This window comes from Perognathus longimembris, chromosome 13 (genome assembly GCF_023159225.1).
Source record: "Perognathus longimembris pacificus isolate PPM17 chromosome 13, ASM2315922v1, whole genome shotgun sequence".
Taxonomy (NCBI): Eukaryota; Metazoa; Chordata; class Mammalia; order Rodentia; family Heteromyidae; genus Perognathus; species Perognathus longimembris.
The window spans coordinates 53,499,204-53,516,712 of NC_063173.1; the positions used below are offsets into that span (position 1 = coordinate 53,499,204).

Sequence of the window (17,509 nt, forward strand, 5' to 3'; positions counted from 1 at the left end):
AAAAAAAGAATATAAACAAAATAAGTACATATTTAAGCAAATGAGTTTTTTCAGACATAAAGAACAAGATTAATGTCACTTGGAAGCAAATTTGTGTAATTGGAGATTAGGTTAATGAAATCAACAGGATTCCAAAGGATAGTATCACATTTTCTCTTAAAGCAGAACCCAGACTTGGAAAGAGAGAGAGAGAGAGAGAGAGAGAGAGAGAGAGAGAGAGAGAGACCAAAGTGCATTTTATATGAAATTGTCAAAAAATATTAATATTTGGTTTTGGGTCTTTGGTTCTGTAGCAGCTCATCTTTCCAGATTAGTTAAGATGAAATTTTACTTTTATTAAACTTAATACATTTGCAAATTAATTTTTTCTTTAAAAATAAAGCACAGAACCAGGCACTGGTGGCTCACTCCTTTAACTCTAGCTGCTCAGGGAGGCTGAGATCTGAGGATCACAGTTTAAAGCCAGCCTAAGCAGGAAGCTCCATGAGACTCTTTTTTTTTTTTTTTTGGCCAGTCCTGGGCCTTGGACTCAGGGCCTGAGCACTGTCCCTGGCTTCTTCCCGCTCAAGGCTAGCACTCTGCCACTTGAGCCACAGCGCCGCTTCTGGCCGTTTTTTTTTCTGTATATGTGGTGCTGGGGAATCGAACCTCGGGCCTCGTGTATCCGAGGCAGGCACTCTTGCCACTAGGCTATATCCCCAGCCCTCCATGAGACTCTTATCTCCAATAAACTACTCAGAAAAAGCTGGAAGTGGCACTGTGGCTCAAGTGGCAGCCGTGAGCAAAAAGAAGCTCAGAGACAGCACCCAGGCCCTGAGTTCCAGGAACACACACACACACACACATACACACACACACACACACACACACACACTCAATCAATCAATAAACAAATAAAGCACAGAAAAAAATTAAAATAGGAGCCATCTTTCCAGATTCCAGAGATGTTTAAAGGTAATAAAAAGGTATCCTTGAAAAATCTGTCGATAAACATTTAAATTTTTAAATTTAAGGTACAAATTATTAGGAAATAAAACTTACTAAACCTGAGTCAAGTAGGCACAAAAATTTATATCTTTGTTAAAATTATATTATATTCTGTATGAAATATTGAAAGAATTATCCTAAAGGAATCAAACAAAAAATAAAATTGATCATCACATATTCTATTGATCTTTACCTTAGAATCTCTAGCCAGAAAAGTAAGAGAAAAATAATCAAATTTGAAAATTCCACCCACAAAACAAAGTTGATATTTTACTAAAATCAATAATTTGTATATAAATTGCATTACATACAGGTGTATCCAATAAAATGTAAAAATCTTAAGTGGGAAGTTGACAAATTTGCTCACTTATTTTTACATGGTTATACTCAAAATACAGAACATTTTCATTGTGCTCAAATATGCCCCTGTATAATATCACTCTCTATTAGACTGTCTTCTTTAGATTTTCAAAATAAACAGTCTGAAACAATTAACCTTCTTTGTGTCTGACTTCTTTCATTCAACATAATGTATTTGAGATTCATGGACATAGTTGTGTCGATCAGTATTTTATACCTGTATTTTATCACTGTGTCTCTTGCTTAACCTCATATACCTATTGGTAGACTTTTTGAACTATTTTAGGTGACTCTTCTATGAACACTTGTTTCCAAGACAATATGCAATTTTATTTTTCAAAGGTAAATAATTTGCAATTGACTTATGAAGGTTTTTTTTTTTTTGTAATATGTGTTGAAAGAAACTTGCAAAAATGTTTCCCTGGGTGTGCCATTTCAGACATAAAATTCATTCATATATTACACAATTTAAATGTTTGTATATTACCATCAAAAGCTATGAGAACTTCAAGTTTTCTTGTAGCCATTATTTTATTTATAGGCCAAAGACAATGAATACAATAATGGTTTAAATACCTAATATTTCATGAAATATCAATCTTTCAGACAAGTGATATAACTGGAAAAATCCAACCTAAATTAATAATGATGGAAGCAGGATGAGCAAGGGGGTAAGGATGAAGACCTAAAGATACTACAGAGGGGCACTGGGAGAAAGATGAAGAATTTCACTTAGAGAACTTCCGGTAAGAAAGAATAAGCATATTAAACTTTGCTCTCCCATTAAACACCCTATAAAACCTGAGCCAAAACCACGGAGCTCGGATGTGATGAGAACTTCAAGTTTTGAGGATAAGGGAGAAATTATCATTTCATTGCCTCCAAGGGAACACTTGTAGAAAACTCCAAAAGACTACACAATGACTAAGAATTAACCTTTATATCCGCATGGTCTAAATGTGTGTGTGTCAAAAATCCAAAAGAATCTACCAACTAATATTCAATTTAATGAGAGATCATATGGATCAACACACATAGAAGTAATATTTAAAAATCAGCTTAATGCCAAAACTCCATACACACACACACATACACACACACACACACACACACACACACACACACACAAAGAAAAACTTGGAAAACTTCACAAATAAAAAAATTGAATGAGGTCGAGAACTATCTTTAATAAAAGAAATACACAGATGAGAAAAATAATAAAATTTCATGAAAATATCAAAGAATGGCATTGTTTCACCTAGTAATTCTAGTTCAGATTAACCAAAAGTTTTAATGAATAAAAATGAGAGATTAAATGAGTTGCTTAGAAGTAAAACAGTGTGATAGTAGTGCCACCATTCACCAACACCATAATTCTTGGCAACTTCCTTTCTTACATGAGGTCTTACTTAAGGGTGGTATGTAAAGAATGCAAAGTTACAAGTTGGCTTTTAAAAATGAGAGTTGTTGCTGGGTGCAGGTGTCTCACACCTATAATCCTAGCTACTCAGGAGGCTGAGATCTGAGGATCGCAGTTCAAAGTCAGTCAGCCTGTGTAGCAAAGTCCATGAGGCTCTTATCTCTAATTAACCACCAGAAACCCAAAAGTGGCACTGTAGCTCAAATGGTAGAGTGCTAGCCTTGAGCTGAAGAGCTCAGGGACAGTGCTCAGGCCCTAACTTCAAGCACCAGGTCTGGCAAAAAAAATATTTTTGATGGGGGAAAGTTGTAATACTACTAATAAAAAGCAATCACTGTAGCCTACAGAAAGGTTGCAAACTAAAATCCTTTTCATGGAAAAAAAACAATAAAGTGGAAATACTAGATTCTATGATCCAGGCAGTAAACTATCAAGAGACATCCCATGACTTGACTTTACACATTGGTTAATGTTTGAAGTTTCTCAGGTCAGCCATCTCTGTTTCTGATCTGATTAATATTATCCCATTGGGATAGGGGAAAGGAATCAAGGGGCTCTGAAAAAAAGAAAAACAACAACATGAAAATAGATATTGGGGGGCTGGGAATATGGCTTAGTGGTAGAGTGCTTGCCTCGTATACATGAAGCCCTGGGTTCCATTCCTCAGCACCACATATATGGAAAAAGTCAGAAGTGACTCAAGTGATGAAGAGCTAGCCTTGAGCAAAAGAAGCCAGGGACAGTACTCAGGCCTTCAGTTCAAACTCCATAAATGGCAAAAAAAAAAAAAAAAAAAAAGAAGAAGAAGAAAGAAAAGAAAAATAGATATTGGACCTGGATTCCTGGAGTGTTTGGGTTAAGTGCATAAAAGACCAGGGTTACAGGAAGAAGGAAATTAGAAAGCATTCTGAGGATGAAATCCTAGGTCCTCCTTACTCTGATTTTACCCACCTAGATATCCTGGTAGTGGCTAGCTCCCATTGGGAGCCAGCACCTTGATGAGATCTTGGCAACACTGTGGTCACAGTATCTTTCTCTTGGATAGTGTTCTAATCCCAAGATGTACATAAAGTTCAATCAGAAATTAGAAGGCACAAACGTGATATGAGTGTGCAGCCTCCCGTGGGCTCTGTACAGTCGGTCATGACTCTTCTGACCATTTCTGTAAGAGAATTGACTCTAAACAAAGAGTCACTTAAATATTTCCTCAGGGTCCAGTAGGAGGCAAGAAGAAGCAATTAGCAGACAGCACCAATTCTCAGTTAATTGTTCTCAAGAGTGAAGGATGCAGGAAACAAATGGGTAAATGTTCCCAGGTGATTCCATTTCTCCACCCTTTGACCTAATGGAAACCAGTGCCAGTTGTACTTTCTATACTTAGAAAATCTGGGGTGAGGGTGGGGTGAAACACTCAAAGCAAGATGACCATAGTACTTCTTCAACATGGACAACTTGAACTATGCAAAGCAAAACTATTCATAATGAAATCTAGACAAACACATATAAACCAGTGTTGTCTTGAGCAATACAGGTAATATGGTCTCCCAACATTTTAAGTCTCTTATCAAAGCTGTCATTTATTACGTCATTCATAATAATAGGATTGGGCTCTGGATAGACTTGCCCAAGGCTGAATTCTGACTTCTCCCCTAACAAGACATGCGACTTTAATCACTTTGCTCAATCTGATGGTCCTCATTTCTTAACTAGTAAAATGGAATGGTAAAGAGCAATCATCTGACTGAAACAATATTTATTTATAACAGTGCCTAGCTAGCAATGCTTTGTAAATGTTAGCGATTTTGTTAGCGCTAAAACACTGTTGTTTCAATTCTCTACTTTTTTCCTATCTGTATTTTTTAACTGAAATTTATTTCTTTTACTTTTATACTTTCATTCATGAGATAAGTATACATGTCCACAGGGTGAGGTGTGATATTTCAATACCTGCATTATGGTTTGGATGGATCTAGAATATCCCTCAAGACAGAGTGTTAAACATTTGGTCTCCTATACAGCTGTATTCAGAGGTGGAGCCATTTAGGAAGTGACTGGGTCAGGAAGGCTCTGACCTGATCCTTTGAGGCCTCAATTCCTAGATCCACAATTGAATGACTATTGGAAGTTGGAAACTGTAGGATGTAGAAACCAGCTGGAAGAAGCAGGTGCCCAGAATCATGACTTCCTCCCTGCCCCTTCCTGCTCCATCCCGCTGCTTCCTGGCTGCCATAAGGTGAGCATCTTTGCTCTGCACAGGGGATCCCACCATAGTCATCCTCCCCACAGGCCCAAAAACAATGGCGCCAAGTGATGTGGATTAAAGCTTCTGCCACCATGAGCCAAAATCAATCTTCCATCCATTAAATTGGTTTTCTCAGATATTTCCGTCCCAGCTGTGATGACAGAACATGCATGTAATGTGAGCCAAAAGAAATCAGGGTAATTTAGCATTTCCCTCTCCTTGCTTGTCATGTCTTTGTAGTGGGTTATTGTGAACTACAGTCACTGGACTGTGACATGGAGCACCAGAATTCATGCCTTTTCAATTATTTTGGTACCCATTATCAAAACTCCCTTTATCCTTCTTGCTGCCACACTTATTCAATTGACAAATCACTATACCACTTTAATATCAATGAGAGAAAACATGCAAGTTTTCTTTGTCTGTGTGGATCTGTATTACTCCACTGTCCTATGACCCATTTTGCTGCATGTATAAAATTTCATTTTTATTAATACACATTGACATACACATGAATAGGATTAAGTGAGATGTTTTCATACAGGCATAAAGAGTACATTAATCCAAATATCCAAACTCCCTTATTTAACCCCTCACAGTCTTTTCAAATTGTGTTAATCACTAATGTGGTTTTTGGCTGACATTTTTTAGCTTCCACGTATGAGAAAGAACATATACTGCTTGTCTTCCTAGGACTGGCTTATTTCGCTTAATACGATGTACTCAGTTTGATACATTGTTTCTCTACAAAGACAGGATTTAATTTTCCTTTATGATTGAATAATACTTCCTCATGTATGCATACAATATTTTCTTTGCCCATTCACTTTTGAGAAGAACTGAGACTAATCCCATTTTTTGTCAACTGTGAACAGTGCCTTTAGTTTGATATATGATTTACAGCTATTTTCTCTCAGCCTGTGGGTTGTTCTTTATTCTCTTATTTATTTACTGTGCAGAAATAGTTTAGTTTGTCAAGTTTTGGTTTTGCGTCCTGTGCTTTTAGACTTCTATATAGAAAATTATTGCCTGAGCAGAATCACAAATTGTTTCTCCCACATTTTAATCTAACAGTGTCCAGTATTGCGTTAAAGGTTTGGTTTTTTTTATTTTGGCACATTTTTGAGTTGATGTTTTACTGGAAGACAGGTTCAGTCTTCTCTGTGGGGATATTCCGTTTTCACAGCACCATTTGCTGAAGAAGTTGTCTTTCTGCAATGGATGAGGCACCTTGGCCAACAGAGCATTGGGGTGAGAATGCACAGGTCAATTTCTGGTCTCTCCATTCTGTTCCTTTTATCTATGTGCTTGTTTTTAAGTCAATACAGCACTGTTATTATGACTCCATACTGTGCATTGAAATCAGGTACTATGATTTCTCCAGCTTTGTTGTTGTTGTTGTTGCTGAAGACTGCATTCTGCTCCCATATGAACACTAGAATTATTATTTTCAGCGTCTGTGATGATTATACTCATTGGTGTTTTATGTGATTGCACTAAACCTGCAGATTACTTTGGGTTATAAGGACAGTCTCAAAAATATTAATCCTCTCAATTTATGATCACAAGGTATTTTTCCATTTCGTTGAGTCACCTTCAAATTCTTTTCCTTAATGTTTACAAGTTTCCAGTATAAGTATCTTTCATGGTTTTTTTTTTTTTTTGCTTAAATGTATTCTAAATTTCGTTTTGAGATAAGGTTGATTATACATTCAAGGTTAGGTTTGAACTCTTAATCCTTCTTCCTAAACCTCCAAAGTGCTGGGATTAGAGGCATTCACCACCTCTCTGGCTCTGTTATAGATGGAAATGTTTTCTCGATTACCTTTTTATGTTTTTCATTGATAATGTATAGAAATGTTGAGGTGGTAGGCTTTAACTATTCTAAATTTTTGTAACAGTTCGAACTCATTTTTGGAATGTCTCTGGGATTTTTCAATATGTAATGTTTCAGCAAATAGAACATTTTAACTTCTTTCTTTTTCTTACCAGATTTCTCTGAGTGGAATCTCCATTGTTCTGTCTTTCTGTCTCTGTCTCTCTCCCCACCTCCAACCATATGTACACACACAGCTCACAGTGTATGAATATGTGGGGGGGGGGTAAGAAAACAAATTTAGGGGCTGGGGATATGGCCTAGTGGCAAGAGTGCCTGCCTCATATACATGAGGCCCTGGGTTCGATTCCTCAGCACCACATATACAGAAAATGGCCAGAAGTGGCGCTGTGGCTCAAGTGGCAGAGTGCTAGCCTTGAGCAAAAAGAAGCCAGGGACAGTGCTCAGGCCCTGAGTCCAAGCCTCAGGACTGGCCAAAAAAAGAAAAAAAGAAAAGAAAAAAGAAAACAAATTTAAACCTCAAGCAGGCAAGTAAGCACTGTACTGCTGCTTTGAAGTGATCTAAATACAGAAGCGGTGGTCTCTCACTTTATCACATAGAGAGTGGGCATGCAGTGGGCTGGTAGGTCTGGAAAACCATTGACTCTCTTCACTGATGTTTAAAGTGGGAGCCCACAGTTCCAGTAAAAAGAGTTTATAATACCGATTTGATCTATTTAAAGAGTTAATTTTGAGGCACAGCACAATGGCTCACACCTTTAATCCTAACTACTCAGGAAGGAGAGATCAGGTTCAGATCTTGGTTCCAGGTCAGTGCAGACAAAAAGTTGGTGAGACTTCATTTCAACAAAAATATTGGGCATGGTAGCTCACACCTAATATCCCACTTATTCCTGAAATAGGAGTGGGATGATTGTGACTTGACAAAACTGTCAGGTTCTTTCTCAAAAACAACCAAAGCCATAAGGGCTGAGGGCCTGTTCAAGTGCGGGGAGCATCTACAGGACAAGCCCAAGTCCCTTAGTCCAAACTCCAGTGCCATCCTATCCAATAAAAGGTCAACATTGAGCAATGCATAGAAACTCCATGTAGAGTTTTATTCCTGAATTGAGTGGATCCATTGTCCCTTTGATTAACATCTTGGATTCGACAAAAGCAGTATGTTTTGAAGTTAGTATAACTTCTCTTGCTTCATTCTTTTGCTCAAGATTGGTTTTGCATAGTGGAGCAACTATAGATAAGGACCATGTACTCTACATGTCAAAGCTAGGAGAAATTTTTGGAAATTCTAACCATCATAAAATGATAAAATCTTGAGGAAACAAATATGTTCAACAATCGTGCATTGTAATGTCACATGGTATTCCAGTAATTGTACAGTTTGGGAGTTTGTGCACTGATGAAACATATAGTGTTGCAAGATCTAAAACAAACCAGGACATAATAAATTATACAGGTCTCTAGGCATTCACACAGTGAGACAAAGGAGGATACTCTTAGGAGAGGAACAGAAAGGCGCGCAATGCCTATGTGCATCTGATCATACAAAATAATACTTATTGAAATGAGTGCCAGGAAATGGAAACAAGAGGTTTCTTTTTCTTTTTTACTACCTTCTTTTCTTTTCTTTTTTCTCAGGAAGCAGAGATCTGAGGCTCAAAATTAGAAAGCTGTCAGTGTAGGAAAGTCTTTAAGACCCTTATCTATAATGAATCACCAAAAAATCTGGAGGTGAATCTGTGGCTCAAGTAGTAGAGTACTATCCTTGAACCTAAAAGCTCAGAGATGACACCCAGTCCCTGGACTGGCATGAAGAAGGAGGAGGAGGAGGAAGAGGAGAAGAAGAAGGAAGAGAAGGAGGAAGAGGAGGAGGAAGAGGAGGAGGAGGAGGAGGAGGAGGAGGAGGAGGAGGAGGAGGAGGAGGAGGAGGAGGAGGAGGAGGAGGAAAGAAGGAGGGAGGGAGGGAAGGAAGGAAAGAAGAAAGGAAAGGAGGAAGGGAGGGAGGGAGGAAGGAAGGAAGGAAGGAAGGAAGGAAGGAAGGAAGGAAGGAAGGAAGGAAGGAAGGAAGGAAGGAAGGAAGATGGTCTTTCTACTAGGCAGTGTGCTATAACTGCTCTTCTTCCAACTACTATGGTCAACTGGTTTCTTTCAAGGGTCTTCCCTGGTTTGTTTTCGCCACACTGGGGAAGCAGAGCTGAGGACCTCCATCTTGACTTTGGCTCTGGCATGGCAGGGAACACACTATCTGAAACTGAAATCCTATCACAAAGTAGCACCATGCCAGCTTGACACTGGACATAGGTATCAGGAAGTAGTCACTAAGGACACTGTCGTGCTGGACATAGGAGTGGTCCAGGTTATACAAAGATAGGACGCTGCAGCAGCAACAACCTAAAGTAATGTAGTACAAGATCAACTTGCACACTTGGAAATACGAACTAAAGCAGTGATTGCTCTACCCCTCAGAGACATAAGGTGCCTTGGAAGCACAACTTTGAATGGCTCAGGTTCAGAGAGAGAGAGAGAGAGGAAGCACTGTATCTGTTTGGACTAGATGGAAGCTAGCATGGTTTAGCCAAGGCTCTTTTCCCCTGAGGTATGTGTCACTGTGTCACCTCAATTCCTTTGGGACATGGATATACCTGGAATTGGATCTTCCAAGGTCAGGTGCAGGGAGTATTGGGATCTTGGGATTCTCTTGGGCCACAGGTGGGAATCATTGGAGAGATGAGCTTGTAGAGCTCAGATTCAGCAGGGAAAACTCCATAACAACAGTGACACTAGACACAAGGCATCTGCCATCCAATTGGCTTTTCATCTTTCACTTCAACTCTCACATTTAAGATCACCTCTGGCGTGGTCACCCCTTCTACTGGGAGCAAACAGGCAAGTGCATAACCTACCACACAAACCTAAGAGTGGATCTTCTTGGAAACTTCTGGAAAAGCAAAAGAACTTTCAATCTTTAACAAGGACTCTGTCTTCATATAGAATCCGTGTAAAGGTCAGATTGAAAGCTTTATACTAGTAGAATCTGTGCTATGTTGAGACCTGTGTGGGTTTTTTTGTACTACAACATACATGGAACAAAGATTATGGAAAATGGTTTCTCATTCTTCACTTCTCTATGCCCTCTTCACTCTTGCACCCTGCACCTGGAGTTGTTCCTCTATTTATCTTTATCTTCTTCAAATTCTATGACTCACATTGAATTTGGAAAAAAAACCCACAACCTCTTTATTTTCATTTGAAAATAAGGATTTTCATTTGAATATGGAAATATATGCATGAAATAGACCTTAATCAAACTCACTTCATTGTCACTCTTTCTCTAGTAAAATAATATTAAACACAAAGTTTCGGATATTTACGTTTTGGTGTTGAAATTGGTGTAATGGAGCATCTACATCCACAGGAGACAATGAATATACAGAGTTTAAAAGTCAATAACTGGCTGGGGAGTTACGGCCTAGTGGCAAGAGAGCTTGCCTCGTATACATGAGGCCCTGGGTTCGATTCCCCAGCACCACATATACAGAAAACGGCCAGAAGTGGCGCTGTGGCTCAAGTGGCAGAGTGCTAGCCTTGAGCAAAAGGAAGCCAGGGACAGTGCTCAGGCCCTGAGTCCAAGGCCCAAGACTGGCCAAAAAAAAAAAAGTCAATAACTGGCCGTTGAATCCCAAACTATTACATTTTGCATTTCAGGAGAACTACTCAAGATCAAGATCACCTTTGTTTCTCTATTGCCTTCATCCCTGGACTCTTTCAGTTTAATTTCTTGTTCTTTAGATCCTGCTTTTGAAATAATAAATTCATTTTCATTTACATACACAACTTGATTCATGACTTATGCATAGCAGGAGACAAAAATGGGGTTTAATGTGTACTCATGCACCATTTTATTTGTCTTTTGGTACTGCTTCAAACAGTTCCCATTTCATTTTTTGTTACCTTGGGCTTCTAGAGACATGAACCAAGCAGTACAGGTATTGGAGATACATACCAGGCACAGATAATGTTCATCTAAATGTTCTCTTTAAGCTGATTTTACTCATTTTGCTCATGGAACAGCATATTCAGCCTTGCCTAGTTTTGTCCCTGTGAGTCTTCTCAAATGGACCATATCATTATTAGACCCAACTTGGAAAGAATCTTGATTAGCTACATCCATTGAATGAAATGTCCAGCCCAGTGTTTACATCAGACAGCTTTTCTTCCCCGATTGTTTTGAAAGAAACACAGTGAAAAATAGCAAATTTATTTAGAAGTTTCCCCATTCCTTTCTAGCTTACCAAAAGATAAAGTTTTAGGATTAATGTTATCATCAATTAGGAAAATTTTACAATATTGCACTCTTCTAGGGGTAGAATACATTTTACAATGGTTGCCTGTGTCTCCGGAATGCAATGGGACAGTGTTACTGTTGAGTCATTGGAGGAAAACTGGCTTGTTGAACTAACCAATTACACCAGTGTTTGGGAGAGCTCATCTGATATAGTTAATGCTTCTGAAACACTTGCACTAAATATAACCCAATCTGAATGAAGTTCTTCAAAGTTACATTGGTATTATCTGCTCTAAAAATAAAACAGAAATACTTACAAATCCATAAGTGTACAATCAAAACTAAGTGGGAATAATATATTCACACTCAAAGCTAGGCAAAAAAATCATTTATTATGCATTGATCATATAGTAATTGAGTGATACAAATGTTGGTGAGCACAGTGTACAACACCATAGCTTATCACTTTCCCTGGCCAGTAATATTTTTCCCAAGTGCTTGATGCTGATGCAGAAGGAAATGAAAATCCAACTACATGAGGGAAAAACAGTGATAGAAAGTAGAAATACAGACAATGATTTCTTTTTATGTGCCAATTCATTGTGTAATAAAACGGATTCATTATTGTATTTCTACACATGCATATATTTTGCTTTGATAAAAAATTATTCCCTTTATTCCTTTTTAACCCTTCTCTTTCCTTAATTATTCTGGGCCTTTTTTTCCTCATCTCTCTCACCAGTTTTCCCTTCTACATATCCTTTTATAGTTACATCAATTTTTTTATTATTTCTTCATGTGATTGAATCTAGGCGTAGAGAGCATCTAATTAGGAAATCAGTTTATCTTTCATACTATCGCATCAGTGCTTCCTTTTTCCTCTTTTTTCTAAGCAGAGATAAATAATTATGTGAGTGATAATTTAGGTCATTTATTGAGCTGTTGTCCTTTTCAATCTTTTATGTTGGTCCTATGAGATAGTAAATATGATATGTACATTTATACCTGAGACAACTGGAGAGTGAAGAGAGGCAACGAGACCTCATGGTCTACAAGGCTGATGTTGTCTGAGAATTTTCTTAAAAATTAAATACAGAGAAAGAGACAACAGAGAAAGGAGGAGATTGTGTGGAAAGGGTAAAGGGAAATTGAAGGAAGGGAGGGAGGGAGGGAGGGAGGGAGGGAGGGAGGGAGGGAGGGAGGGAGGGAGGGAGGGAGGGAGGGAAGGAAAGAAGGAAGGGAGGAAGGAAGGAAGGAAGGAAGGAAGGAAGGAAGGAAGGAAGGAAGGAAGGAAGGAAGGAAGGAAGGAAGGAAGGAAGGAAGGGAGGGAGGGAGGGAGGGAGGGAGGGAGGGAGGGAGGGAGGGAGGGAGGGAGGAAGGAAGGAAGGAAAGGGAGAGGGAGAAAGGAAGGAGGGGAAAAAGAGAAAATAAAGAAAAAGCAAGCTCTGATTTGTGGATGTAAGCACTCAATCATAGTCGACATGAACTGAACAATTACTGTGTTCTCAATTGTGTACATTTGTAAGGATAATTTTGCTTTGAACTCTCTCAGCTAATGACTTCAAGACCACTTACTACACACATTTCCTTAAGAACACACCAATTTTATTTTGTTAAACCAAATCAAACAACTTGAACTAGTAAGAGGGTATCAGAATTAAACTATTATGCTTGAAAATTTAACCAAATCACTGTTGTTTTCAAGAAGCAAAACAGTTATAATTGAGACGATCCTTAGGGTAAAAAGTGAGCTGTTTTCACATCCTTTGGGAATGCTTTGTGTGCAAGCTCCCATAAGGGAACAAATTCCATAATTTTATTGGTCAAATATTTGACTTAACCACATTATTGTCACAATGGTAAAATACGACATGATGATCCAGGCGACTTAGAGATGTTATCTTAAGTACATTTGCAAAATATGTGGAAATGCATTGCATAGAGAGCATATAATGTCTACTAAAGGCAAAAGAATAAGTGTTTGTGGGTATTGTTTTTGCTCTTTCCTTTCCTCTCTGGACTGTTTCCTAACTGTGTTAAGTGTATTTGCTGGCTGCTGGTCTTTGAGACAGGAGTCCACGATGCAGTCATTGGCCTTTTAATAGACATCAGTATTCAGCCTATCAAAGAAAACAAGTATAATTTCTAGATATCTATTTTAAAATACAGGATGAAATACTACTTCAAAATTGTTTTGAAAAGAGGCCATATTTACGATCATGATTACTAAGCAACAATTATAGATAAATTGTCAGAAGTCTTTTACTATGCTTTATGTTTCAATTTTTTACTTAGCACAATAATTACTCCAATCATAACAATGTTCATAAGTGTGAAAGATACTCTTAGCAACTGAGGCTTGTTAAAAAACCATCCCAAACTAAATAACTCTGTGCTTGGGTGATATCATCAAAATATTGGAATGGAAAATGATTGACAGCTACCTAGAAATACTGAAGAAGCAAAGTAATTAATGGTGACTAACACTACTAAGTACTTATATGGAGGAAATTTTAGTTTTCATTTATATGAATATTCATGTGTGGGCTGGGGATATGGCCTAGTGGCAAGAGTGCCTGCCTCGGATACACGAGGCCCTAGGTTCGATTCCCCAGCACCACATATACAGAAAATGGCCAGAAGTGGCGCTGTGGCTCAAGTGGCAGAGTGCTAGCCTTGAGCAAAAAAGAAGCCAGGGACAGTGCTCAGGCCCTGAGTTCACGGCCTAGGACTGGCCAAAAAAAAAAAAAAAATTTCATGTGTAATATTTTCTCATATGTATGATGGCAATTTTAATTCTCCTGATATTTCATAAATTATTACCTAAATACTTGAACAGGTTCTGGTTGAAACTTACAAAGGAAGGCTGTGATCTTTCCACAGAACTACATTATGGGATTTGTCCCGGTCCAGCACTCATTGGGAGAAGATATTGCTAATGCTACAATTTCATCTGAACCAGCAATGCATTCTCTTGTCTCCTTTCTCCTATCAGGAACATCAAGGAAATGATTGGGGCAGGAAATCTTACAGACATCACCCAATTCCTCCTCCTGGGATTCTCAGATTTCCCCAGGATCCTAACGCTGCTCTTTGTTACATTCCTGCTCATCTACATTGCCACTCTCACCTGGAACCTGTCTCTCATTGTTCTAATAAGGATGGATTCCCACCTCCACACACCCATGTATTTCTTCCTCAGTAACCTGTCCTTCATAGATCTCTGCTATGTCACCTCCACAGTTCCCAAGATGCTCTTTAACTTCTTCCAGGAGTGGCAGACCATCAGCTACGTGGGTTGCATTGTTCAGAACTTCTTCTTTTCAACCTTGGGCCTGAGTGAATCTTGTCTCATGACAGCCATGGCTTATGATCGATATGCTGCCATTTGCAAACCACTGCTCTACTCATCCATCATGTCACCCACCCTCTGTGTTCACATGGTGTTGGGAGCCTACATGGCTGGACTCACTGCTTCTTTACTCCAGTTGTATACTTTGCTTCAGCTCCACTTCTGTGGGCCAAATGTCATCAGGCACTTCTTCTGTGACATGCCCCAACTGTTACATCTTTCCTGTACTGACACTTTCTTTGTACAAGTACTGACTGCTATACTAACAATGGTGTTTGGGATAGGAAATGTCTCCGTTATCATCATATCCTATGTCTCTATTGTAGTGTCTATCCTGAAGATCACTTCCGCTAGAGGCAGGTCCAAGGCCTTCAACACCTGTGCTTCTCACCTGACAGCTGTTTCCCTCTTTTACACCTCCAGTATCTTTGTCTATCTGAGTTCCAGCTCTGGTGCTTCCTCTAGCTTTGATAGATTTGCATCGGTATTCTACACTGTGGTGATTCCCATGTTGAACCCCTTGATTTACAGTCTGAGGAACAAGGAGATCAAAGATGCCATTAAGAGATTGCAGAAGAACGCTTGCTACTTTGGTCACCAATTGTAATTTCTGATAGATTGATTCCTGTCAGAATCATCCTAACCCACAATAATACACACATGACAAGTACACTATGAAATTCCTATTAGCTTATGAAAAAGGTTCAATATGATAAAGACTATATGATTATACTATCAACCAATATCTGACTCCATGCCATAAAAGATTGATTTTGTAGCTTCATTTTTCATGATTACAGCCATAGGTATTTGTAAAACAGCAAAGTTTAGAAACTTGTTTATTCCTGTCACTGCTGAGACTGAAGACTTCTTGATCTTGATAAACAATCCCTGAAAAATTTAGGAGTTTCCCCAGGATCCAGAACACTTGCCTCTGAAATATTTTGATACATCATACAGAAGCCATTGTGGTAACCATGGCTAATTCTGTATTTCTGAGCAGGTGGAATGAGCATATAGAAAGAACTAATCGTTTTCATAAATACGAGTTCAAAGTCTTCTTTTTTATTTGAGTTACTTAGCTTTGAATAAAGTGTAGTTTAAAAACAATAAAAGCTCTTTTCTTTTGAGCTATTTCGATTTAAGTTATTGCCATAACAGAACCACACCTGTTCTGTCGCTCTTTCAAACAAGTTTTGGACACATATTAATATTTTGGGCACATAACAATTTAAACATCATATATTCAAAGTACTGGTTTTTCATCTTAATCTAATCACAACGTACTGAATAAAGTAATAAACCCATGACTAAGAAGAATGCAGGTGGTCAAACCTCCTAACATATCACTTGGCCTCAGATATGTAAATCTCAATGCATAAATACAAGAACTATGAAGAAACAATACAGTATGACTTCCCAGAGTCCCACAATCCCTCAGTGATAGACTCTATAATGGCAAAGTGGTTGAAATAACACACAAAGAATAATTTTTAAATGATGAATGACATTAAAATGGTCATGAATAAATACTTGAACTCATCAAAGAAAATATAGGTATAAAAAATAAAGAAAATAATGTAAAGTATAAAAAATTCAATAAAAAAGAAATCTTGAAAAAAAGTCAAATTGAAATTTAAGAAATGAAAGCTCACTATGTCCAAGAAAAAAACTCATTTAAATAATGTGTAATAAACAGAGCATCAATGACTCATGCCTATAATTATGGCTGCTCAGGATACTGAGATTTGAGGATCAAAGCCAGACCGGTATTAAAGACTTTTATCTCCAAACAGCCCTCAAAAAGGTGGAAGTGAGAGTTGGGAATGTGGCTTAGTGGTAGAGTGCTTGCCTTGCATGCATGAAACCCTGGGTTTGATTCCTCAGTACCACATAAACAGAAAAAGCCAGAAGTAGTGCTGTGGCTCAAGTGGTAGAGCATTAGCTCAGGAACAGTGCCCAAGATCTGAGTTCAAACCCCAGGACTGGCAAAAAAGAAAAGAAAGAAAAGGGAAAGAAGCCAGAAGTGAAGCAGCGTTAAGTGATGAGCACTAGCCTTGAGGAAAAAAGCTCAGTGACTTCACAGGCCCTGTATTCAAGCCCAAGGATCAGCACACACACACACACACACACACACACACACACACACACACACACACACAAACACACACACACACACACTTTAAAAAGAATGAAAAAGAAAACATCTATAACACAGGAGAAGACATTGAAGACAGAATTTTTAAATATTAGGATTGAAACCCAAGACAGATGAATTAGAAAATTCAGGCAATGATAAATAAAAATAAAAGATTATGAACAGAACACATGTCAGGGACAAAAATATTCATGAAGGATTGGAAACTCATCATAACATGCTGAAAAATCTCCAAATGAGGACATATTACTATATATGTGTCATTACTAAATGTAAAACATAATCTAAGTGCTTTATAATTAATTCTCTATGTGAGAGTTACTCTGTGTTAGCTCCATTCAACAGTTGAAAATTCTGATACTTGCAGAGGTTAATTTACAGAAGGTCACACAACCCAGTAGAGGAGGAGGCAGAATTTAGCCCAAAGTTTTGGCACTAACATGTACAGCCATGAGCCTAGTAAATCATGGCTCTGTCGTGAGTTTCATTGGTGTACAACTCCATGCCTTAACTTCCTCACATGCACATAGGAAACACTGCTACTACTGCTGTAAAGCTGTTCTCATCATCAGATCACATCAGATAATTGAGAAAACATGAACATATCTTTGTAAGGAGGACTGTATATGCATTCATGTGAATGTTGTCAAGCTATGAAACCAGCTAGCTGTGCAGCCATGGGAAAAATCTCTCAACGTCTCTGATCTTAAATTCTTCACCAGGAATGTGAACATTTTAGACCTAGGGCCTTTCCAGCTCCAATGACTCCAGAGTTGTTAAAGAAAAATTACAATCTGAGATCACATTAGGATCATGAGGAAGTAGGGAATTGATCCACATGACAAAGTAGGGCCAGAAATCACCACGG

The 17,509-nt window shown here is 38.4% G+C and overlaps 1 protein-coding gene across 1 annotated transcript; it reads left to right on the top strand.

Moving 5' to 3' along the window:
* Positions 1-14,136: 14,136 nt before the first annotated feature.
* LOC125362599 (olfactory receptor 5AN1-like) lies at positions 14,137-15,090 on the top strand. The gene has a single exon (XM_048361417.1). It carries the CDS (start codon positions 14,140-14,142, stop codon positions 15,088-15,090), a length of 951 nt encoding a protein of 316 aa, XP_048217374.1. The 5' UTR covers positions 14,137-14,139.
* Positions 15,091-17,509: the final 2,419 nt, after the last annotated feature.